Source organism: Engraulis encrasicolus, chromosome 16, assembly GCF_034702125.1.
Source record: "Engraulis encrasicolus isolate BLACKSEA-1 chromosome 16, IST_EnEncr_1.0, whole genome shotgun sequence".
NCBI classification, from domain to species: domain Eukaryota; kingdom Metazoa; phylum Chordata; class Actinopteri; order Clupeiformes; family Engraulidae; genus Engraulis; species Engraulis encrasicolus.
The window spans coordinates 6542887-6567770 of record NC_085872.1 but is presented as its reverse complement, the minus strand read 5'-3'; the positions used below and the strand labels follow the sequence as shown (position 1 = coordinate 6567770).

The window sequence follows — 24884 nt, the reverse complement described above, 5'->3', positions numbered from 1 at the left end:
AAAGAATCTACATTCCTTCTGGAAGTATTACAAAGAACTGGTTACAATTTCAGTATTATTTCCATAAAAGAATCGAAGAATTGTCATAACAAATGTTACACTTCCTCATACCTCATTCAAATAGCTCATATTAAGTGGAGGACGAGTAATGTTTCATAAGCATATTTTAGTTCATAAATTATGTAATTCATTCTGCAAAAATGTGTATAATTTTCTCTCAAAAAATGTCATTAGTTTCAATGAGGGCACTCGTGTTCTGGCAGGCACTCACTTTTCGGCACGACACCACCAAAGACATCAATGAGACAAAATGCTAAAATAGCACCAATACACTGAATTTTGCGTCTATATATTGACTTTTGAGGGCCCCATATTTATGTTTTGCCTTGGGCCCCAAAATGGTTAGATCCGCCCCTGTTTGCAATAAGCCATTCAATATAAAGTAAACCAGGCATGGTGCTGCCACCACTAATAGGGTCATGCTAAATTGCATCCGTGAACTGGCTGGCCATTTGCAATCAGGGGCGGACTTTCCATTAGGCAAACCTTGGCAATTGCCTTGGGCCCCGACCAAGTCTGTCCTCTACAGGGGCCCCCAACTGTCACACAACACACAAAAAAGTATGCTTGATCTTAATTTGTCACTTGTGTAAAGCCATCAAAGACATAAATGAGACAAAATGCTAAAATAGCACCAATACACTGAATTTTGCGTCTATATATTGACTTTTGAGGGCCCCATGTTTATGTTTTGCCTTGGGCCCCAAAATGGTTAGATCCGCCCCTGTTTGCAATAAGCCATTCAATATAAAGTTATTGTCTCAGTGTAATTTCATTGCTATTTTTTCCATTGACAGACCTTTCTTCACAGCTGCATGCGTTTGAAAAAGAAAACAAAATCATAGTCTATTTTTTTTTTTTTATATTTACGTTATGTAAGACCGACTAGTTATGTATCTAGTAGTTATTGAATTTTAACGGTGAATGACAGTGTTTTATCAGAAGGAAGTCCAAATCTGCTGATGCCTTTGGGTGAATTTCACAATTTCGGCACTCTTCATTTAGGCCTATGTGGATAACGCGTCTTCATCTGCTCAGAAGTCTGAAAAAAAAAGACAGACAATGATCCATGCAAGTAGGTAGATGACACGTCTAGGCGGGAAACCAAATGTGTTTACGACATGGAAAACTCTAATACCTAGTTATTAAATTTTGTGTTCATGTATGGTCACGTTCGGATCACGGTTCGAACTAGAACGACCTGATGATGTCATAACTTCCAAACCCTCCTTTCGAAAGTGCCGCAGCGACCGAAAAATATTCCCAGACATGAGACAGGAATGCCAAGACGGTGATTAATGTAAGTGTTCTCTTAACATAAATAGAGCGCAATATCATGAACTGTTATACACAGAGGAGTAAATGTACAGATGTAATAATCGGCTTTTCGGTTTGGTTAGCAGATAGAGTTTCTGTAGGAAAAGGACAACAAACCATAGCAATAGTTAGCATAGTCAGCTTCACTAGCCAGCATATTGGATTTGGATATGTCAGCTGGCTAACTTTGTGGTTTTCCTATGTCGCTATACATTAAACGGGGACCCGTCTTGATTGTTCAACCAATACACAAGTTGACATTTGACTTAGTTTGGCAAAGATGCCATTAGTTTTCCAATGCCCTTGAAACAAAATTGTGTCAAGGTCTGTGTAGTTATAACCTAGCGAATATGAGCGAATATGCTATTAGCTAGCTGCCCCAGAGAAGCCCTGATGGCCCCCCATAAGGTAGCGTTAGTGCCACTAAACTCTTTAAACTATCCAGGTGCAATTCCTTATATGGTGTCCATCGTTATGTATCTGATCAATAACCCATGCAAATAGGACGTAAACATAAGACATTTACTAACTGTGGGTGAAAATTAAAGTTCCCAGTTGTTGATGGAAACGGAAGATGACGTATGTACCAAAGGCATGTGAATCACAGCCCTTTTAGAAGTGTGAATGGCATTACTTTCTTGTGGGTAACAACTAGATTTCTACAACCCAGTGGCTTTTGCAGTGACTAGAAGGAAAACGTCTATACAGTGATGTTACCAAATACGTTTTGTTTTCTAAAGTGATTGTGTGTGTTTTCTGTAGAAGTCTGTAAACTATATGCGGCAGTGTGAAGCAGGTCATGGACTTCAATTTAATATGTTGCAATTTGTGCCATCAAAAATGTCCTCTTGACTTAATATCTAACAATTCCTTTTAAAACAGAATATTTGACTGATCATTACCCCAGCCACAACCATGGCTGTATTCAGACAGGAGGATGTTGAAGTCGTTTATGACATGGGAGAGGAGTTAGGAAGGTAAGTTGATGCCGTTTGACCAATAATTAAAACCTGTCACAGTTTTAAACACTAGTCCTTAATTGCGTAACACATACCTTGGCGCATTGGCAAGTGCTATATCTTCACTTAGTTAGTGTTCGTCTTTCTTACAAGGATACTATTGTCCTGTCTTTTGCCCACTTAAATCTCACTGGTCTGTTCCCAAAGGCTCCATGTCTGTTCCATGTCTGCCCATATCTGTTCATTTGAGTGAAACATCTGGTTCTTCACACGGACTGCTGTTATTTACATTGTTTGAAGCAGTCTCAGTGGCTTCGTGTTGTGTTGCAACAGAGATTGAGTCATCATTCCGCAGCGGATAAAGCACAGGCTTGCTACCTATATATGGAAGTGCCTTTACACCGCACTATGTGGCTGCAAGTATGACATCATGGCTGTACAATGTAGTCTTTAGTGCTTCTTTGGACTCATTGGGGTGCTTTCTCAGCCGCTTGTGAATGTGCTTAGGGAGGGAGATGTTTACTTGGAGAACATTCAGTACTGTCCCCCAAGCACCTGAAACATTCATTTTCAACATTTAAGACTTATTGCCCTGTCCCCTAGCGTTCAATTGGATTCTGGAGCATCACACTATTTGTTGTAAAATGTTAAGTTTAAAAAAAATCTCTCCCTCTCTTTTAAATTTATTTTTGTTTTAGTGGACAGTTTGCCATTGTCCGTAAATGCAGAGAGAAAAGCACAGGCAACGAGTTTGCAGCCAAGTTCATCAAGAAGCGCCGCCTCTCGTCTAGCCGTCGCGGTGTGAGCCGCGAGGAGATTGAACGTGAAGTTAACATCCTGCGTGAGATCCAGCACAGCAACATCATCACCCTCCATGACATCTTCGAGAACAAGACTGATGTGATTCTCATTCTAGAACTGGTCTCTGGCGGAGAACTCTTTGATTTCTTGGCAGAGAAAGAGTCTCTGACCGAAGAGGAGGCCACACAGTTCCTCAAGCAGATTCTGGACGGGGTAAACTACCTGCACTCCAAGCAAATCGCACACTTTGATCTGAAGGTGAGTGCATCTCACAACAGACACGTAGACTAGATTTAGTGTCCGTCTTGTCTCCAGGTGTTCCCCGCCTGCCCATCCAATGTCAAGTTGTGTAAGATGGTTAAAAATGTTAAAAAAAAAAAAAGAATTCCTCAAAACCTCTTATTTGAAATTAATCAAATATCCAACTAGTGTAATCACCACTGCTGCCTCTGAAAGTTAATATTTTATCCAAAGATTGAGCCTTATTCGTTTAAAAATTGAGGTTGATCCTCTGTCCTATTTACCAGAAGCTGTCTAATCACTTGGTATCCTGCTTTTTTCAGCCTGAAAACATCATGCTGCTGGACAAAAATGTCCCCAACCCTAGAATCAAGCTAATTGACTTTGGGATCGCACATCAAATAAAAGCTGGAAACGAGTTCAAGAATATTTTTGGAACACCAGAATTTGTTGGTGAGTTCCTCTCCAGTCATTCCCTGATTGGTGCCCTCAAACAAACCACCCATTTCCTTTGTATTTGTAGAGCAAGAGTTGTTTTAATTTTTACCATTTTCTCTCACCAGCTCCAGAAATTGTGAACTATGAACCACTGGGCCTTGAGGCAGACATGTGGTAAGTGGCATCAGGGCACTGACGACATCAGGCCTAATCAACCTATAGGCAGAAGACTGATGGAGGGCTTGTATCAATCTCATCTACCTGTTATCCGTTTTAGAGAACTGCTTTAAAATGTTAGTCAATTGAAACATTTACCACACAAGGTCTAAGTCTTCTTAGAAAGCCAATGAACGTATGGTGCCTAACACTGTGTACTGTATATTTACCCTTAAAACATTTTGTATTCAAAACTATTTTAGTGAGTAATACTATGATTATAGCCTTGCAGAATCTTGAAATTGTCCTAAAATTATCTTTTTTTATTTCTGCAGGAGTATTGGAGTCATAACATATATACTGTAAGTGTCAGCTGCTGAATTTCTCTGAAGTTTTGCAAAACTGCCCCTGTTTCCAAACTGTAACAAAGCATTAATTATCTTTGCAGACTAAGTGGGGCCTCTCCGTTTCTTGGTGAGACTAAGCAAGAAACGCTGACCAACATCTCTGCTGTGAATTATGACTTTGATGAAGAATACTTCAGCAACACCAGTGAGCTTGCCAAGGATTTCATTCGGAGGCTTCTTGTGAAGGATCCCAAGTAAGAACCTTCAATATATTCTCTGTATAAGGAAGTAAGGGAAACTACTACAAGAGCTGTAACAATACACTGAACTCACGATTCGGTTCGCATCACAATTTTTGACCTACGTTTCGATGCATTCCACGATTTTTGAAATGCATCTTTTTAAATGAATTAATTTGCTTTGCTCACATTTGCCAGCACTATAAAATAAAATAATGAATATATCTGTAATGGTTTGTAGGTAAAATAGGTGACCCATCTGATATCATTGTTTTTTTTATTTCATATCAGTGGTTGTTTTCTGGACTGAAGAGTAACAAAACTTTGACAGGGCATATCACGATCCTTCCTCCTTGCATACTCATGAATGGCGTGACGTGTTTCATGTGCGTTACACCCTTTTATGGGGGAAAGTGCCCTACCGTTAGAGCTACAGTAGGGTCTTTGACTGTGTATTACGATTTCTCGGATTGATACAATATTGTTACAGCCCTAGAAGCTACCCTCAACAACATCCAAATGGTACATGTAGCAATAACGAAGTTTTGTTTAGGAGTGCTGTCTGGAGTCAGAATGTTTGGTTGAGGTGCTCTTTGAATGGGGAAGACTGAAGATGCGAAGGGAAATCCAAGACAGTCTCCCTTTACAAAGAGAGATAGCTTGGTCATATTGGACATTTTAAAGACCCAGACACATTTCAAACGTTTGACTCCCTGAAGAAGGCATGACTGCTGAAGCATGTCTGGGTTTTTCATATGCTTCCTGTGGTCAAGCCATCACAAAGGCTTTTCAATTTTTTGTAAAGGAGAGTGCTTTGGATTTCCTTCTGTTTTTGCAACATCCAAATGGTGTTAAAGGTGCATTGTGTAGGATGGTGGCCAGAGTGGGTATTGCAACTATACTGCTCATTGAAACGGCAGCATATTGCCAAATTTGATCTTTTCATGAATATGTTCTACTTACTAGTATGACCAGATTGCAGTAAGTTTTGCAGCTAAAAAAATGTCTATATCTGGAAATTCAAAATGGCGGACATGGAGAAGCTCCACCTTTTCGTGTATGAAAATTGCAATTTTCCCTGTCATAATGAATAGTTTTGATGGTGGTGGTAAGTATTCGTGAAAAAGGTAACATTTGTGAATGTTACACTGTGCACCTTGAAAAAGTAATATCAATGACGTGTTAAAGAATTCATAATGAGCAACAATCAACCTTGGCATTGATGCGTCATTGTTTGAATTTTTCACAGGAAAAGAATGACCATTTGCGACAGCCTTGAGCACCCTTGGATAAAGGTAAGGCCTAGATGTCTTAAAGCAGAATCCTTGCCTTTACCCCCACTGGCATTTAAGACTTTGATATTTGTATGTTCTCATCTTTTTAATTGGTTGTTCTTTTTGTTTTCTTATCAGGCAATCAAGAGACGGAATGTCCGACCGGAGGACAGCGGTCCCAAGCCTGAGCGCCGCCGCCTCAAGACGACCCGGCTGAAGGAATACACCATCAAGTCCCACTCCAGCATGCCACCCAATAACACCTACGTCAACTTTGAGCGTTTCTCGCAGGTGCAGGAGGAGATCGCCGCGGCGGAGGAAGGCCTGCGCGAGCTGGAACGAAACCAGCGCTCGTGCCGCGAGGACGTCGCCGCGCTGCTCTCCATCTACGAGGAGAAGGAGGGCTGGTACAAGGAAGAGAACCAGAGCATCGCTGCCGATCTGGGCCAGATCCGGCAGGAGCTGCAGCGCACTCAGGCCCAGCGCCGCCAGAGCCAGGAGGAAACCCGTGCCGCCATGCTGTCCGCCAACGCACTCAAACGCAAATTCGGGCGCCTTGAGAACCGCTATGACGCCCTAGCGGAGCAGGTAGCCTTGGAGGTGCGCTGGGTGGAGGAGCTAGTGAGTTCCATCACCATGGAGAATGCTCAGGGGGTCGGGGTGTCTCAAACGCGTTAGATTTTATTTCCATATTTATCATATTTTTGTTTCCATATTTATCATGTTTTTATCATGTTTTATCATAACATGTGTTTTTATGTCAACAAAAGGGGGCCTCAATTATAAAACGCTGTGCAAGATCCTCAGTACGATATTGCTTACAAAACACACATAATTTGTTCATTCACAAAAAGTAGTCTGATAGATAAAAGTATAAAACTGTGCAGTGCACATTTGTATGCACTCAGCACATAAATGCCAACGCGTGTTTTGATTTAGCATGTGTGCATAAGCGCCGTGCTCTTCCCTTGTTCGCCCCCCAATAGTATTTGTGTAAGGTTAATGTTCATCGATCAATGAATATTTCAAATGTATAACCTTAAGCCTTCATCAACTATTTTTTGCACAGAAAATTGGAAAAAAATCCTGTTTGTCGTACTTTGAGTGTGTGCAATGTGAGATCGTATGCGAAGGTAGCATCTTGTTTTTTCCCAATAGGTTCATTGCCATAACCAATTTCCTGTTTTCTGTGCTCTGCACTCAGAGTACTTAATCTAATAAGCTGTTATGAATCCCCATCAGTCACTACAACTTGCAACATCTGTTAAATGTAATGAAATGTAGTCTAATGTAAAACGCTGACTATAAACCATATCTGGTGCTTGATGCACAATTACAAGCACGGCATTGAATTGTGCGAGGAAGTTTTTGAGGCATGGAAATTCTTTAAATCATGACTTTAGCCAGTATTGTTTCAACTGCCACCCTGCTCCACGAAACTTGCATAGAGGCTTTTATAATTGAGGCCCCTGTAATTCTATTTCAACACGTTTCATTATTGTCCCAGTATTTGCTTTAGAATCCTAAAGCTGTAGACAACCAAACTCAGTTCCTTAAGTAAAGCAGAGCTCTTCAAGTTGCTTAAACACTAAACCAAAGTGACAGAGTTGGGTTCCTGTTTACCACATTACATGCTTGCTATGTCTCAGAGCAAAGATGTGGAGGAAGGACATTCTCCACACATTGCCTGCTAGTGTTGCCTTGTGGTTAGAAACTGAAGCACCTTGTTGCCTGTCTCAATCGCATCTTGCAATGAGAATGTCACTGTAGAGTTCTGCAATGTCTCCATTCCATCCGACATTCCATGTGTAGGATTGTGCCAATATAATGTACATAGTATCAAATATATTTTCCATGTATTATTTGCACTTAAAGTGTACTATATTACAGTGTTACAACCTGTATAATGACTGTATATTTTTATTTGGCATAAATTGTTACCTATTCTTCCCCTATGAAATGTTCAAGAATGTTTTACCAAATAAACCAAGAAATAGAACGGCTTTGCTGAAAATGTGTGCTTTTTCAATGTCATTATCTATGACTTGGGGGTGATGATGGTTAAAATAAGAAGGAATATAATGATGTACATGTCTTGCATAGCTCGTGTCACACGACTGAAAATATGTTTGATATATTTATATTTATTAATATATAATATGTTTATAGTCCTTAATTTCCCCCTAGGGATCAATAAAGCTACTCTACAGTAATACCAATACTGAATTTCCACAGAAGTCCTCTGTGAGCTGCCAGTAGAAAAACGCCACCTCCACTTTGAGAGGAGGGCACTGCAGAGGCCTCTGTTTACAGTGTTGTAATTGGAATGTGCTGTTCAAGTACACAAACCTAAGTTGTAGGCTCTGGCTGTCAAGGATCCTCTCCCATGCAGCTGGGACTGCAGCCTATGTCTTCATTTTTCAGACTAATCTCATTCAGAAACGACGGGCTGGTAGTGAGGAAATACTGCCAAAAAGTGTTGCTGTGTCTTGCAGTCAATAAGTACTTTTTGCTTATTTTGTTTAATCCATTCTCTCAACTAGTGAAAGAATCAGAGGCGATGATGGCAGTGCTTGGTTTTTCCTAAAGATGGTACTTCTGTGGACCCCACTTTGGTAGATGGCCACAGAGATAACAGAAGTATTTGGGTTGCACCAAGTGACGCCCCACCACAGTCTCCGAGCTGGGAAAGAGGGTGCCAGCAGTGCCAAGACAGAAATCCCTCTCTTAAAGCCACTCTGCAGAGAGAACACTCGGCTGTGACATCACATCGGCACACTGGTCTCTCTCTCTTTGGAATACTCCAGTCCAGTCTGAAGGCAGATCCAGCTAGTCAAACCAGACAAAAAATGGCAGGTCCTCCTAAATCCCCACGGAGCAATGCCTGCAACCTCCTGCTGTCTTCCCTAGGCCTGTGGTCCTGTGTCTCCCTGGTGGTCATCATAGTGTGGGCAACATGGCCCTCAACGAGGGACCACAACCATAGGCTGTGTGAGGCAGCCAAGCAGACGGCCATTGAGAAGTGTGCAGGCGTCATGGCGTTCAGGGACAGAGACCGGAGGGCATTCGAAGAGCAGCTAGACAGCAGCCGGCAGGCTCAGGCGTCGCTCAAGGCAGAACTGGAGGCTGTCGCAGGGCGGGTGGAGGAAGCTGAAGTGGCCCTACTGACAAGCCTGCAGAAGAAGGTGAGTCCATGAAGAGATAAGGGCCAACCATCCATCCTTTCCACCTTTCAAACAGCTGTGTCTGGGAAGAACCCGAATGGCTGTGTGTGTGTGTGTGTGCGGATGTAAGCTGACAGGGGGGACAAAGGGGTCAGTTATCCCGTGCCTAGGGACAGAGGGGGCCCAGCATTGTTTGTACTGCGTGTGGGGCCTTTGATATGACTTTGTCCCGGGCCTGGGCAAAGCTGTCAGCGACCCTTGTGTGTGTGTGTGTGTGTATGTGTTAGGAAACTGGGCAGATGAGGCACTGACTGACAACTATGTTTCTAATTTGGCAGAATGTTAGATTCTTTTAAGATGAGGTGCTCTTAGCTTCTAATTGAAATATTCCCATACGACCGGTGATATTGAATGTTTTGAATTGAGTAGGCTAAGTCCAACTGACAGCTCTTTGTGGGTTAATGCCTATGTAAAAATGTGTTTGAAAATGTTTTAAATAAAATAAACCATATTTATCTAAATAAGGCTTTCATTTAAGGAGACAATGAAAGACCACATTGCCACTTTGGAAACAGCAATAGAAACACACATGGCGCAGCAGAAAAATCTGTCATCAATACAGGCATCGCAGACAGGTACAAATGAAAATACTTAACCTAAAAACCTGTTTAATAACGAAATAAATAAAATATTTGCAAATGTGTAACTTAAGTAGACCTACCACCACTGTACGTACAACCATTTCATATTTATTTAGTCAGTAATTATTAACTGTATCTTCCTCTTGTTTAAAAAAAGGACATTTCGTTCTCAATTGTGTATAGATTCAACATTTCTCAATAGTATCTTCAGTATGTACTTGCGACTTGATTTCAGCCGTGTGTTGACAATTGAATACCTCTGCAGCCCACACTCACTCTTTGCAGACCAACCTGACATGGAACATTCACCACTGCGCCTCCTGCGAGGCCTTGGTCAGTGCCGCCAACAGCGGACAGATGGCAGCAGAGAGTCAAAACAAAGCATGTATTTCTGCTAATAAATATCTAACCAAACGACTGTAAGTAGCTCTACTGAATGTTTTAAAAACATTGCGTGCATTTGTGGTCAGCGAAATTCTGATCCCACATGTTTTTCTTTGTCTCCTAGAAATACATGCAGGAGTAAAGTCTACGCTGGATAAGCCCGTGAAGCAAAGCATATTCACCACCACTTTGTAATGTCATGACTTTGTGTTTAAAATAGTAATGATGATAATTAAATGTATATAGTCCAACAATCTTTTAATTCTCATCTCTCTTCCTTACTTTTTACTCGACAGCCACGAAATTGAATGATGTTCTGCCATAGAGCTCTTCAGCGTTGACGTCAACTTGTATGCGGCGTTTGGACTACCGGTTCCATGGCTATTTTTTGCATTGCAAAACGCCATAGACATTCAGGTTTGGCAAAAATATAAGTTGCACGGCAACAACGAACATTAGCGTGTCCCCGCATCCCTTTCTCATTAGTGGAACGGATCGTATCATCATGTTGGTGTATTCACATGTTAAATCATGACGATTATAATTCAATATTGCTAACCCCTTTCTGATCATTAAAACTTCCGAACTACATACTTTCCTTTGGTTGCCATGGGTACAACCTTCCGCACGTACATGCCGTTAGATACTGGCGCCGTTTCTGTAGTCGCCAAAAGCTTCCGGGTTTAGCATATGGACGCAACATCGTATTTATGTCGAAGTTTGACACAAAATGATCAACCATGTCATACCTACAGCCTATTTTTAACACCCTCGACAGTTTGCGGGGGTTCGCTAAGCGCGTGATTGCACTCGGAGCTTATTTGAAATTTACCCCTATTCATTCCCAATGGAGGCCGGAAGCCGATAGGAACCAGGACGTCCTTAAATGCTAACATGAAAGACTACAATCTACTACATGCTTCCGCTTCCGCTGAAGAACTCTATTCTCTTATTTTTTATTTATTTTATTTTTTTCAAAATAAAAGTTCAACATTTGACAGCTCTCAGGGGAAATACAAACGTATCTCGGGATAAAACATCACCAAACAGTATAAGTCACAATATAAAAAACTTCTATTTAAATCGTAAATGTTAATGTACAGTTATGTTTTGAGTTTTGACTATAATGATCGGATAAGTCAGACACAGACCAGACCCAATCACAAACCGGATACTGTTTAGCTGACGGAACTCCAACATAGAACAGGAAGTTCTTCTACATGACAGAGACGATACAAGGGTGCAAATAACAACAACTCACGCTGGGAGTACTTTCAATTTTAAATATTAGGTAATATCAACGCTATTTCTGTTTTGTTGTCAACGTAGAAAACTGAATATCCTAATAGCTTGCGTTTGACTGCAAACCGTGCATTGCTAGCACCGTAGCTGCTACAAAGTTGTAAACACAACAGTACAAGAGCAAAGAACATTGGGCTAACTTCTGAAGATTAAGTGGACATAGACTATAGCATTCATTAACAAATTACTACATCCAATCCAATGATATGTAGTTTTTATCTAAGGGCAACCACCCCTGTTTAAAACCCTTATCTTAGCAGTGCCTAAAATATAGGCTATGGACAGACTATGTTAAAGTATGGCCATTCACTCCTAATCAGGGCTCCTACAAGAAATATGGCTCTCGCAGAACCCTGTGACATTTGATGGTGTTTGAACATGTCTTCTTCTGATGGATTTTATTCACCTCCCCCGTGGAATGTTACGGAACACCCGACTGTGTCCTCATCCGATGTGCCGCTGCCCTGTCCTAGCGAACAGTCCAGCCAGTCTTCAGCAGCTGTGCAACAGGTGCCGAAGAGGAGCTGCTGTAATGAAGCGACGGAAGAGTTTTCAAATGAACAGCCAGTCACGGACACGCAACACGCTGTTCCCCCATATGCTCATTTACAGCAAACAAAAACTGTAATCCACCTAGCGCAGGACCCGGACACAGCTACCTGCGATGGTGACCTAAGCTCACCAGTGCCCCCCACAGAGCATTACTATGCACCTATAAGCTCGGACAACACCCCTTTGGAATTACATGATGTACCAGCCTCATGCAGTTTACCCATGTGTCACAGCACAGTCAAAACAGTCAGTCTGGAACCCCCACAGCAGATTTCTCTAGCATTTGGGAACCGTACAGAGGATGTATTGGACCATAGGGTGTTTTCATCATGTGTAAGCGAAGCTGGCACAAGTGGGAAAACAGTCCAACCTGTCCTGCATGAACTGACTGCTGTTGGTGTATCAGTTGAGGAAGGCCAGTTGTCTTGTGCTGGAGATAGCTATTTGGAGGTGGCCGTTCACAATGTTAGTAAAACTACAATGGTGGACTGCTTAATGCCTTTCTCCGACAAGGAACCCCTTCCCGTGAGTGAAATAAGAGATCCAAACATGGCATGTCCACCCAGCGAACCTTTAACCAAGAATGAGATGCAAACAGACTGCCGTGTAACTTCAGAAGCCACAGACAACAGTGCCAAGGAAAAAACACACAGACACTTAACAGACACAGCTGCACTCATCCCTGAGCAACAGTTGCTAACGCGTACCGACTCAGCCAAAGCAGGAGGAGCACTTGGCAGCCCGGAAAGCCCAAGTGCCTCCTGCTCAATCCGTGCACCAGACAGCCCACAGCAGTGTTTCCCAGTGCTGCTACAGACATCCGTCCCCACCCTCTTGCGTCCTCAGCCTAATCATGGTGACATGCTGGAACAAGGGTTGACCGCTGCAGAGTCTGTGCAGAGTGACAAGACGGTGAGCATTTCACCCGGCGAAGCAGTTGAGAGGGTGTCAAACAAAAATGTGTGCTTCCAGCAGGTACAAGCAGCTGATTGTTGTGCTCAAGATACCCATGAAGCTCCATGTTCATGGTCTTCCCATGCGGAAAGTGAATGTGGACCAGCGGAGTCAGATAAGATCACTGTGGTGTTAAAGAATATGCTGCCTTCAAGCAGGTCACCCTCCAGATCTGGCGGTATATCAACACAGATGGTTCTCAAAGGATCTGGCACGATCACAGAGAAGTTGGAAAGAAATTCGACTGAAAATGGGATGGTGTTGAATAGCGAGACGTCTGTGTTGTTGTCTGGTGTGCCTGGCGCAGATAGGGCAGCCGTCCCACCTGGGCTGCGTGAGGAAACAGTCGCTGGCCCTCCTGAGGAGAATGTGGCTCAGGGGCCTTGTCTGTCCTCTTCAGGAAAAAGCCCTCCGCAGGTGACGGTTCAGGGAGCTTTGGAAAACCAAACGTTACCACACTTGGAGAAAGAAAACACGCAACCACATGCCTTCTCTGAAGGACCTGATTTCCACAGGGCATTGCCAGATATAGCACTGTTGACCAATCATAAGGAAGACGCTGTGGTAGCTTCAGGAACTGAGGCTACGAATGGAGAAAATCCAAACAGCAAGGAGAGCTCAATTAGCCATCAGCAATACTCCCAGGTGAGCACGAGTTTACCTGCATCAGAAGGAGTACCTTACAGCTTCAGAAGGAAAAGGCGGTGGGGCCCCAGTACCATTCCTGTAACGTGCAGCCCAAAGCCACGCCAGCCAGCACAGCAGCAGTCATCCAACCCTTCCTGTTCACCAGCAGGCATTGGGGAGTCTGTAATAACGGCCTCTAATGCTATCACAACTTTGCCTGCAGAAATGAACACTGAGGACTCCAATAGACACTGTGTTGAAATTGTGTTTACTTCAACCGGAGAAGATATTGTGGAGACGTCACGGAAAAATGTGTGCTCACAGCTCACAGAAATGGTGTTCTGCGATGCACAGGACACACACAAATCAGCAGAACTGAACAGGGCCTGCCTGAATATTAATTCTGAGACTTCAACAGACTGTCGGTTTGTGTCAGAACAAAAAGATAAGAGTGCCAAAGACGATGGCTCAATAAGCCACCAGGAACACTTGCAGGTGAACACCAGTTTACCTGTGTCAGAAGGAGTACCTTACAGCTTCAGAAGGAAAAGGCGGTGGGGCCCCAGTACCATTCCTGTAACGTGCAGCCCAAAGCAACGCCAGCCAGCACAGCAGCAGACATCCAACCCCTCTTGTTCACCAGCGGAGGTTGGCCATGATGAGTGTGTGTTAATGGCACACGTGGCTGGCCAAGACACATTTGCAGTCATGCCTGATTCTGGACTAGACACAGTAGCTGTAACGCCGGTGCCAGAGGAAACGACTACAGCAGACTATGTGGCAAACGGGGATCACAGTGTGTTGACATCAGCTGTGGAAGATATTGTGGAGGGAACGGAAAAGAACGGGTGTTCACAGTCTGCAGAAGCTGTGTTCTGTCCTTTAACCCCTCACAACAGTTCTATTGATTCACATAGAGACTTGCACACACTAGCTGCCAAGCCCACAGACCCCAGTGCCACAGGTGACCCAAACTGCAAAGACAACTCGCAGAAGGGCCCACTCTCCCAGGTGAGCACGAGTTTACCTGTGTCAGAAGGAGTTCCTTACAGCTTCAGAAGGAAAAGGCGATGGGGCCCCAGTACCATTCCTGTAACGTGCAGCCCAAAGCCACGCCAGCCAGCACAGCAGCAGTCATCCAACCCTTCCTGTTCACCAGCAGGCATTGGGGAGTCTGTAATAACGGCCTCTAATGCTATCACAACTGTGTTGACCTCTGAGGACCTGAAGACATGCTGTGATAAAACTGGGGAGACATCAGAACAAAAAGAATGCTCAGAACTTGCATTTCACCATGCACAGGAGACACACAAATCAGCAGAACTGAACAGGGTCTGTCTGGATGTCAATTATGGGACTTCCACAGACTGTCGGTTTGCTTCACAAGCAACAGATTCGAATGCCAAAGATGACGGCTCAATAAGCAACCAGGAACAATCGCAGGTCAGCACGAGTTTACCTGTGTCAGAAGGAGTACCTTACAGCTTCAGAAGGAAAAGACGGTGGGGCCCTAGTACCATTCCTGTAACGTGCAGCCCAAAGCAACAACAGCAGACATCCAACACCCCAGAGGAAAACTCCAGCCTGGCTTCAACTGCCCATGATGTCCCTGTCAAGAAGAAGCGAGGGAGGCAGAGGAAGGGTGTACACCTTACCGACGTGGATCAGGTAGATTTGTTACTTTTTAAATAGTTATTCTGCAATGATTTTCACCTTGGATAACATGCTTAATTGACAAAATGGTTACATTTTAATTCTGAATTAATTTGTTTCTCCATCAATAATGCCACTTGCTTTGCTCTTCTTGTCAGATGCCCGCTGTGATGGGAGAGACTGATGAGGGAGGTGACAGCGATTCCCCTGTGGTCTGCAACAGTGCCATGCCTCAGCACCACAAACCGAAGAGTCCAGGTGTCAGTCTGGCTTCAAAATGCTGCCGTACCAAAAGAGCTGCAGTAACGGCAGAAACTGCCGTGGTGGCTGAAATGGCAAGAGAAGCGACGATTGCATTGGGAGATGACATGACTGGCCATGAGTGTAGCAGCTCTGTGTCTGCACAACCTCCTGCATCTACGGATCCTCCCCAGCCACTAGGTACACACAAAACACTCTCTCTCTCTCTCACACACACACACACACACACACACACACACACACACACACACACACACACACACACACACACACACTATAATATGCACACAAACCATGTTCATATGATGGTCGCTCTCTTTTGTCTGGTCTTATCTGCGAACAGGGGCAAAGCAAAACATAGACATGAGAGATAACATAAAAAGAGTTGTTTTTTTAATGGGGCTTTTTTTGGCCTTTATTGCTGATAGGACTGTGAAGATGTGACAGGAAAGTGGTGGGAGAGGGGTCATTTCACTTGAAATCAGACACTTTGGGGCCTGACCAACACAGATTTGAATACAACTTTGTGTTCCTTTTTAGTGGAAAGGTAGAATCCCAGAACTGCATTTTCACGAATATTAAGGAAGAAATGGACTAAGAAAGGTTTAATATTGTATGTTATGTTATATATTATATGTTATATATGGTATGTTATTATACGTAAAGTATCGATTTAGCAAGAGTTGAATCCATGGATTGAACTATTAATTGTCCAAACCCATACACAAACTGCTCCACATGGCGCAAGGTGTTGATAAACTGAAGTTATCCCACTCCAGTAACATAAATTACGCAGGTGGGTTTTCAAATTCCAGTGTCCCGTTGCTCCCTTTCATCCTCACATGTAGCCGAATGCATAATCTACCACAAGTGTAGCAAATATGAAGGCGACCTTTGGCAAAACCAATTGGAGTGTACAGATGCAATTGTTACCTGTGTTCTAAAAGAACTCAGACGCAAAGTGCTTACTTATGCCTAACCCTGCTCTCACGTGCCATAACAGTTTCTTATCAAGATACAATAAAAATACATGCTGCTGTTGTTTTTTGTACCCTGTAGCAGGCAATTTGACAATGAGGACCCAGGTTCAAATCTGGCCTGGGACATATCCCTCCCCTACCCCAGCTCTGCTCTGTCTCCCACTGTCTTTACTGTCCTGTCCTATTAAAGGAACATTCCACCATTTTTTGATTTTCGCACATTTGCATGATTTCCAAGTGTTATTTATAAATGTGCATATCATTTTTGTCTATGTGTTTGCATTGCCTAGTTTAACAGTATAGATGGGTTTTTTTGTTCATCAACACGGTGTTGTGAGGAGGGGCAAGACACTGGCAGCCAACCACGTGAGCTAATTTTTTGACCGACAGCGGTTTCCAACAATCAGAGATGGAGTTTCACGCAGTCAGGAGAAAACAAAACTTTAGAACCCATGTATAGCCAAATTAAGTGTAGCAATGCAAGTCTATGGAAACAAACAAAACATTCTCAAATGTACTTGAAACTACTTGAAAATTAATGTAAAATTCACCAAAGTGCAAAACAACTATGTAATCCCGTCCAATTTACTTTCAGTGAGTATGCTAAACTATGCTAATAATTGTGATCCAATAAATCTAAGTACTGAAAACACTGAGAAGAAAATGATACGCACATTCATGAATAATATTTGGAAATACTGCAAATATGTGAAAATCAAAAATGAGTGGATTGTTCCTGTAAAGGACAGTATTTCAATGATATTTCAATACATTTCAGAGTTGCTGACCTCATCTTCGCCGGACAGCTCACTCGAGCAGATCCTGCAGGATGATCTGATGCCCCTGACCCCTCTCTCTCTACCTGACGAGGAGGAAGAGGAGGACGGGGAAGAGCCAGATGAAGATGAAGAGCTCCCAAGCTTTCTGGAGAGGAGTGAGTACATGTTCCGTCCTGAAGTTCTCAATAATGGGGTGGTCAACAAGTTCGTACAGACATATGGGTGTGTCATCGGCTAGTCTTTTCACTGTCCCACCACAGTCTAATGAATGTTTTCAGTGATGCCTGCCACAGTGATGGATGGGCCCTTGAAAAAAAGAAATCCTTTTTCTATTATGACAAATCTGGTAACACTTTATAAACCGCTTATAAGGTTATAAAGTTGTAAGGTCATAATTTCATGATAATAATAATTTATAATCAAATAAGCTTTATAATGCGGTCAACTCAACAAAAATGAAAAGCAACTGGTTGCTCATTCCGTAAGAAATATTCAAAAGGAATAGACAGGACAGCACTCCTACAGTGGTTGCTTGTTCTTTATTGCCAGCCAGACATTCAGTCTTAAACTTCTTCAGTGTCGGGCCTGGTGTCTCTCTTCTTTTGAATAATCATTTACAGCCACGTGTTGTCACTAGTAATTACTATGCATTTTCCAGACAAATAGAGTCAAGGATGTGACATGCATGCATGCATACATATAGTATGCACGTACACACACATACACACAGCACATTTTCACTGGATCTAATTTGTGACTGGAAATAATTGTGTGGGCATTGCATGTTATATGCAAGATGTGGTTAAATATTATTATTACAATGGAATTAAAAGAAATTAAACAGTCTGTGTGAAGTATAATCAAAAATCACATTTCCCCCTGGTTAGCATTCCTATTTTAATCTTACTTCAATCATGGTAGTTTCTAGTTTTTGTTTTGTTCAAGTAAGCATGAGCACAAGCATCAGACGTTATGTGTAGTGGAGGATAAGTCTGTCTGAATGATGGTCATCATCTTTTTGTCCAGAACCCTTCTGCGTCACCGAGGGCTTGTGTGTCTGGTGTAAATTCCGGAAGTACCCTTGCTGGCCTGCTGTGGTATGTTGTGGACGTTACATATGCTTTTCTTTTTTTAAAAGCACATTTAAATAGCCAATAAATAGTATTTGCATGCATGTCATTACTGTGTGTATAGTCTAATCATTTCCCTAGGTGTAAACATGGCACACCTTGGTCAACACCGGTAGAAAATACAGTAACCTGATCATACAAAGCATTTACAGTTTTATTTGCTTTGTGAAAATAATGTGTGGTTATTCCTTTTTTAGGTGAAGAGTGTGAACCACAAGAACAAGAAAGCCAGCATTGTGTTTATTGATGCCTTTTTGTTAGATGAAAATAGAGTCAGAAAAGGGTAAGAAGAATTTATCAACAAACGTAAACTATTGCCAATCTACAACAAGTGATTTGAAATGATTAATTTGTTAAACCGCACAAATAGAGCCGGTGGCATTGTGTTTGCTGGTGTTGTTATATGGGCTTATAGTGAATTGTTATGTCTGAAGCCTTGCTCTCGACATGAGGCCCTGCTGGTACATAATTGAATCTTTTTTGGAACTTGGACCCTACAGCCGCCTTGATTCACAAATTCTCACAAAAATAGAATTTAGATGAGAACAAAAATAGAGAAAAAATACTAATAAAACACTGAAGATGCTTTATTGCTTTTTGTGTGAGGCAGTGCCAGGTTAGCTGTGTTGTTGATGGCTTATCTTCCATGGTGTGTGTCCCTCTTCTCCCCCAGTCTCACAGTGTCCCTGAAGACATTGAAACCCTTCAACTGTGAGGATGCAGAGGAGCTTGCGGTACGCTGAAAATTGAGTTGCATTTTTCTTTTGACGGTGTCATCGTTTTGAAAAGTTCATTCACTAACCGGGCAGTCATAGCCTAATGGTTAGGGAGCCGATCTTAGAAATGGAAGGTTGTAGGTTCAAAACTATGGCTGTAGTGCCCTTGAGCAAGGCACCTAACTCCTCACACCTCCAGAGGCTGTGACCAATACTTTGTAATAACTGTAAGTGAGCTAAGTGTGTTGTAATATTGTTTCACTAGTTCACCCTTGAGTGTTTGATGTACAATACAGCATATTTGACATAGTAACTGGCCTCGGTCCCGGGGTGCTTGAAACGGAGATCACGTGGAATGAACTGTGTTTGTGTGTGTGTGTGTGTGTGTGTGTGTGTGTGTGTGTGTGTGTGTGTGTGTGTGTGTGTGTGTGTGTGTGTGTGTGTGTGTGTGTATGTGTGTTCTACAGAAGCAGGGAAGAGAGTTGTATGGTGATGCTGTCACATGGTGTCTGGACCTCATCTACGACTACAGAATACGCATTGGTGAGCAGGTCCAATTTACTCATGTTGTATGTTTTTTTTCTCCCATTTTTGTGTGGCCTTTCAATTTTATCATGACATACCCAGACCATGTTTGCACCTGTGTTCCCATGGGTAATGCCAATACATGGTACAGGAGCATTAACGTAGTAATTGAATATTCAAAAAATAGTACTACAGTTTGATTCAAAGAGGGCAGTGTTTAAAAGTTTTTAAGTTGAAAGTTTTTAAGTTCACCACTGTGCTTGATTTATTCACAGGTTGCGGGTCTTTCTCCGGCTCCTTCATAGAGTATTTTGCGAACGACATCAGTATGTATTTAACACACTCCTGGAAATATTATTAATACTAATATACAGTACAGGGTGCGATTTGTCAGAAAACCAGAAGGGGGGATGTGTTTCAGATTTCAAGCCATATCAATGGACTTACAATAAACTATGATTAAAATCATGTAGAAAAAGCCCCCCCATCCCCCCCTACAAATCGCACCCTGCTAATATACCAATATCAATATGCTGATATGTTGTGTTAACATATTAATGGCAAAATCTCTTCAATATATTGTGCACGCCTGGTATTTAACGGTGCGTTGCTGTGTGTGTAGACTTGATTTTACGTCTCGTGCCTCCCCTATATATTTCTGTCAGGTTCTCCACTAAGGAACAAGTATGCTCAAGGATCGTCTGATCTCACCTTCCCCACAATCGTGGATGACCAGTGCGACAGCTCATCGGAGGAGGAGAACGCAGCAGACCATGTCGGCGAATATCCACACAAAAAACTGCTGCCAGACCGCTCTAAGGCTGCACGCCACCGAGCCAATGAGAAGCTGGTGGACTTCATTGTGAGGAAGCGGGGTGCAGAGAGGCGTCTCCTGGTAAGGGAGCTTCAGTAATGTCACTCACAAAAGTGAGACGTTTACATGCAAGGACATCACTAACAGTACACAGGGCCATCTGGCATAGCGGGCATTTCCTGGTGGGCCCTGCACCCTCGTGGGCCCCTATTTTCAGTCAATTTTTTTTACATTTCTGAAAACACCGGTGAGTCAGTTCTGCACCACTAATTATGAGGGGCCCATTTAAGCCAAAAGTGCCCGGGTCCTATTTCTCCCTCAGCCCAGCCCTGACGGTACATGATTGGAAAACATAACACATTTCACCAACATGTTACGCATGTCAGAAACTACCACACATGGTATTTGTAAGTACAATATCCAGGTAAAGTGCACAACCCATGCCCCACCGTTGTGCAATGTGTGTGCATTGCATGAAGTGTTTGACAGCATTCCTTTTTTCGTTTGTTTAGGTCCCTGCACAATGTGCTTTGCACCAAGCTGAAGGGTTATAATAATTGTAATGATTTCATTATTATTGTTGTTGTTCATAATAATAGTAAAAATGTAATAGTAACATAATAATAATAATGGAATAATTATAATGATGGTAATTAATTTGCCTGAATTGCTTGCAGGGTGTGATCAGTGGGCGGGAGACGTCCAAGTGGCTGCGTGCACTTCAGAAGGCCAGTCGCTTCGTGGTGGACCCTTACCTGGAGGACGAGGAGCAGGTGGACAAGGTGTACCGCTACCTGGATGATCTCCTTAAGACCAGCCCCCAGACCATGCCCTGCCTGGCCAGCCTGGAGAGGATCCCCCTCATCCTGGATGTGCTGCTGCCAGAGGTACCAATAGCCTGCCTGCATCTGGCTGGCGTCCCACACCAATGGGGACCTGCTTTTTTGAGTAATAGAAGTATAAGCAACTCTATAATGCACTATACAGTGTGTCAGGGGTTCCCAATGCTTTCCAACTTGGGCCCCGCTTGAAATTTCCACAAATGTTTTGGCCCACCTCAATCCCAGTAAACAATGAAATTCAAATAAATAGTCAACAGCAACACACACACATGAACATTGTTTAGATTTTTAGAAAATGATTTCAAGGCCCACTTGGAATAACCTCAGGGCACAGTTTGCTGCAGTATGTGATTGAGCTTGTAGTGGGCTGCACCCATGATGTCCATATTTGAGAGTATTGTAAAGAAGTCTGCAGTGGCTGACTGCATCAATGGCAGCAGATAGATGCATCTTCAGTGTTGGTTGTTGAGTTGTGTTCTTTAGTGCCATTCTAGAGTGGTCGTGGCAAGATGATGCAGCATGAGAGATGGTCTTTCCTTTCATCTCTACCTCATTTAATTGGGAGTTTGATTTCTCGAATAGGCTCTTATCTGTGCCATCGCTGGAGTGGAGGAATTAACCTTGGAAAAGGCTGAAGAAAAATACCAGAAAGGCCCCTGCATTAGTAAACGGTAAGACTTCACCCACAGCTATATGCATGATTTATACACACTGTGTTCTGTGACCAAATTTCACATTGGCCATTTCCTGACCATCTAGAATCCAGTAGAAGTATTTTTGTTGCACACATTAGATTGCCATTTGCTGTTTGGGCACAGTGCTCTCCAATATATTTTTCCAATTTCAGTCTTCTTGTATTCTCTCAGACTACTAATTCTCTTCCTCTTTAATTTCAGGGAAAAGCAGGAGTTCAACATGAAGATTGAACAGCTCATGAAAACCTTTAGTTTTTAGTTAGATGAGTTCAGTCTATGAATTTGTATCAGGTGTTGGGGGCGAGCAAGGTTTACTAATGTTCCACGCTGAGATCTGCTACTCTCCTTGCCATCCTTTACACTGCCACCAAAGATTTTCTTCGTAGAGTAAGAAGATTCAAACTGCCCACCCAATGAAAAGGAGTGTGCTCAAGTTCAGTCTCCTAAGGGGGCGTTGTCCTAGCCTGGTCATGACCATCCAATAATACTACCATTTCATTTCGTATTCATGGGGTGCATCCCAATATGTGACCTTGCCTCCTCCACTTGTGCTTGTCTCCTCGTCCCGCCTCCTGGCCCCTCCTCCGTGGAGAAAACGATAAAGTTTCCCAGCTGTCAGCCTCGCCACAACAACTTTTGAGGGACTGTTTTTCATTCACCATCCCAATTGCAAATGATAAAAAGACTTTACAATTGAGCTTTTGCAAGATATTGAAATATAATGCTGTTGTCAGTGATGTCATCATGACGGGAAGCAAGTGGAGGAGGCAAGGTCACATATTAAAATGCACTCATGGTCTGGAGGTTGTTTGATCTGACGCGATAGCAGGAAGCGGGAAGAACATTTTCTGAAAAATTAGGATAAGTTGTTGAACAAACATGTCTGACGTCTATCTTTGGCGATGTAGGACCGTTTAACAAACATGTCTGACAGAACATCCTACCGTAGAAAACGGGTAATGAGGTAGTGCGGAGCCAAGTCCCTTGACAGATGTATGTAGGATAGTGCGCGAGGCTAGCGTTGTCCCCTCCTCCTTCTTCTCTTTCTGTGGCATTTGGTGACGACTTGCATAAGATGTGCGCTAGCCTACCGCCATCTCAACCTAAAGCCTCCAAAGGTCTCCTTATTGCAGGTCTCCTACAGGGGCGTTCACATGACATCACATGGATCCAGGATTACACAGGCTTGAATCATCTTACTCTACTCTCTTTGCTGGCACGTCCACAGCCTGTGCAGGGCGAGAGAATGTATGGCTACAAGGGGGGTGTTCCTTCACGTGTCATATACTTACATGTTTTATATTAAAATGGATGTTTAATTTCACAAGTATTTACCTAAAGTTTCAATTTAATTAAACTGTGGTGTTGTTCAATATCTGTTGTCCAATACCTGGATTTTACTGGAAAGGAGAGGCTGGAGCACACTGCAGCTTAGTTTTCAAGACTTTATTTTGTGCACACAGAGATGTCTGTCCCACTGTGATGCACCTGCAAGTGAGGGATGACGTGTAGAGTCCCAATTCTACCTGGATTTTACTGACTGCTTATTTTTCTTTGAAGCAACAAAGACAGTGGAATGCCTGTTGAGCCATCTGGAGACTTAACAGGAGAAAACAAAAAGATTTGCTCATCTCCAAAAGTCACACATTGAAAACCCTTTTATGATCATTCATTTAGGAATAGATCCCCCCCCCCATGTTTTTCAGTATGTAATCAAAATTAAAATTGCTCCCTAAGGCAGTGTTTTTCAACATCATGTGGGGTCACCTGGAATTCAAATGGGGTCGGCTGAAATGTCTCAAAGTTTGTGAAAGAAACAATACTGCTAACTAGAAACGCACTCAGAGAGTGCAGACCTTCGCCAAGAAGCTATTTGATAGAACATTTGACTATGTTACACCCTATTTTTTTCAAGCCTATACCTAGTCTATAGTCTATACTTGTTTTTGTGGAGCTACAAAATGAAATGTTCCTTGTTCCTTTTGTCATTTCCAACTCCACAAAGTTTCATCAAAATCCGTTCATAACTTTTTGAGTGATCTCACTGACAGTCAAACAGACAAACCAACACCACCGAAAACATAACCTCCTTGGCCGAGGTAATGACTATTACTGAAAATTATAACAAAACTATTCAATATTCTCTTTTGAAATGCCATTTACAATCTTAGAGTGCCATAAATATATATAGGTTTGATACCCTACGACTTATGTAGCTCAGACATGTTTTTATTTTTGTTATGAAAAAATGTGTATGGGTTCCCCAGAAATTTGGGATGTCAAAATGGGGTCCCATGGCAAAAAAGACCATTCCACAGCCCTAAGGAAACAGAGGTCTTTGATATTACCTCGGTAAGACCCATTGCACAATGTCCCATATATTAGCATATACACATTTACACATATCTTATATGTAGCCTTTATTGCCAAGGTTGGGAACATGAAAAAAAGAATAAACTAAGTTGAAAAGTATCCCATGAAGTTGTAGTGTGGTTGCCTATGCTGCTCTATTAGTGCTAAGCCCCCTTGTGGAGGTTTAGAGAACCACATAAAGCTGGCAAGACAGAGCCAGGTTTAAATAATGTTTACATTGCCCAGATGTCTATGGTGGCCATATTGATTAATACAAATCTCGGCCTCTGATATATATATATTTTTTGTGTTTTTTAATTTAAACTGATAAACCCAAATTTCCATGTCAAGAATGAAGAAATCCAATAGTGCTGCATGCTCCAGAAGCAAGTGGATAATGACTCTGCTTGTTTGTCTGTTTGTTGTTTTTCTTTCTTGCTTTAATTCCTTTTTTTACCTCTGGGTTCCTAATTATGCATGCTGTGGTTTGTAACCACATGCAGGGTCATTATGTTTTTTTGTTTTTCATATGCAGCCTATATATTACAGGGCTCTAAATTAACTTTTTTTTATTACCTGCCAAAATGGCTAGCAGAGTTAATCTTACTAGACAAACACACTCACCAATGGGTCAAAGTGGCTAGTAAGTTAGTCTATTATACCGGCCAAACTACAGGAAATC

The 24884-nt window shown here is 42.5% G+C and overlaps 3 protein-coding genes across 4 annotated transcripts; all 3 read left to right on the top strand.

The window, feature by feature from the left end:
* Window positions 1-1167: 1167 nt before the first annotated feature.
* On the top strand, window positions 1168-7830 carry dapk3 (death-associated protein kinase 3). Its single transcript, XM_063218448.1, has 9 exons — window positions 1168-1360; window positions 2260-2354; window positions 3035-3395; window positions 3701-3830; window positions 3941-3989; window positions 4307-4333; window positions 4420-4572; window positions 5807-5852; window positions 5970-7830. The coding sequence occupies exons 2-9, from the start codon at window positions 2293-2295 to the stop codon at window positions 6507-6509; spliced, it is 1368 nt and encodes a 455-aa protein (XP_063074518.1). The 5' UTR covers window positions 1168-1360; window positions 2260-2292; the 3' UTR covers window positions 6510-7830.
* Window positions 7831-8382: 552 nt separating this feature from the next.
* On the top strand, window positions 8383-10261 carry LOC134466240 (uncharacterized). Of its 2 annotated transcripts, none has more exons than XM_063220139.1 (4): window positions 8383-9016; window positions 9534-9630; window positions 9922-10055; window positions 10145-10261. In XM_063220139.1, the coding sequence occupies exons 1-3, from the start codon at window positions 8681-8683 to the stop codon at window positions 10032-10034; spliced, it is 546 nt and encodes a 181-aa protein (XP_063076209.1). In that variant the 5' UTR covers window positions 8383-8680; the 3' UTR covers window positions 10035-10055; window positions 10145-10261. The 2 variants fall into 2 exon arrangements, with proteins under 2 accessions (XP_063076209.1, XP_063076208.1); XM_063220138.1 differs by having other exon boundaries at window positions 9902-10055.
* Window positions 10262-11196: 935 nt separating this feature from the next.
* On the top strand, window positions 11197-24319 carry si:dkey-127k13.1 (uncharacterized). Its single transcript, XM_063218447.1, has 12 exons — window positions 11197-15123; window positions 15267-15549; window positions 17128-17283; window positions 18155-18225; window positions 18456-18541; window positions 18932-18992; window positions 19442-19517; window positions 19775-19825; window positions 20165-20394; window positions 20991-21200; window positions 21738-21826; window positions 22052-24319. The coding sequence occupies exons 1-12, from the start codon at window positions 11701-11703 to the stop codon at window positions 22107-22109; spliced, it is 4794 nt and encodes a 1597-aa protein (XP_063074517.1). The 5' UTR covers window positions 11197-11700; the 3' UTR covers window positions 22110-24319.
* The last annotated feature ends 565 nt before the right edge of the window (window positions 24320-24884 follow it).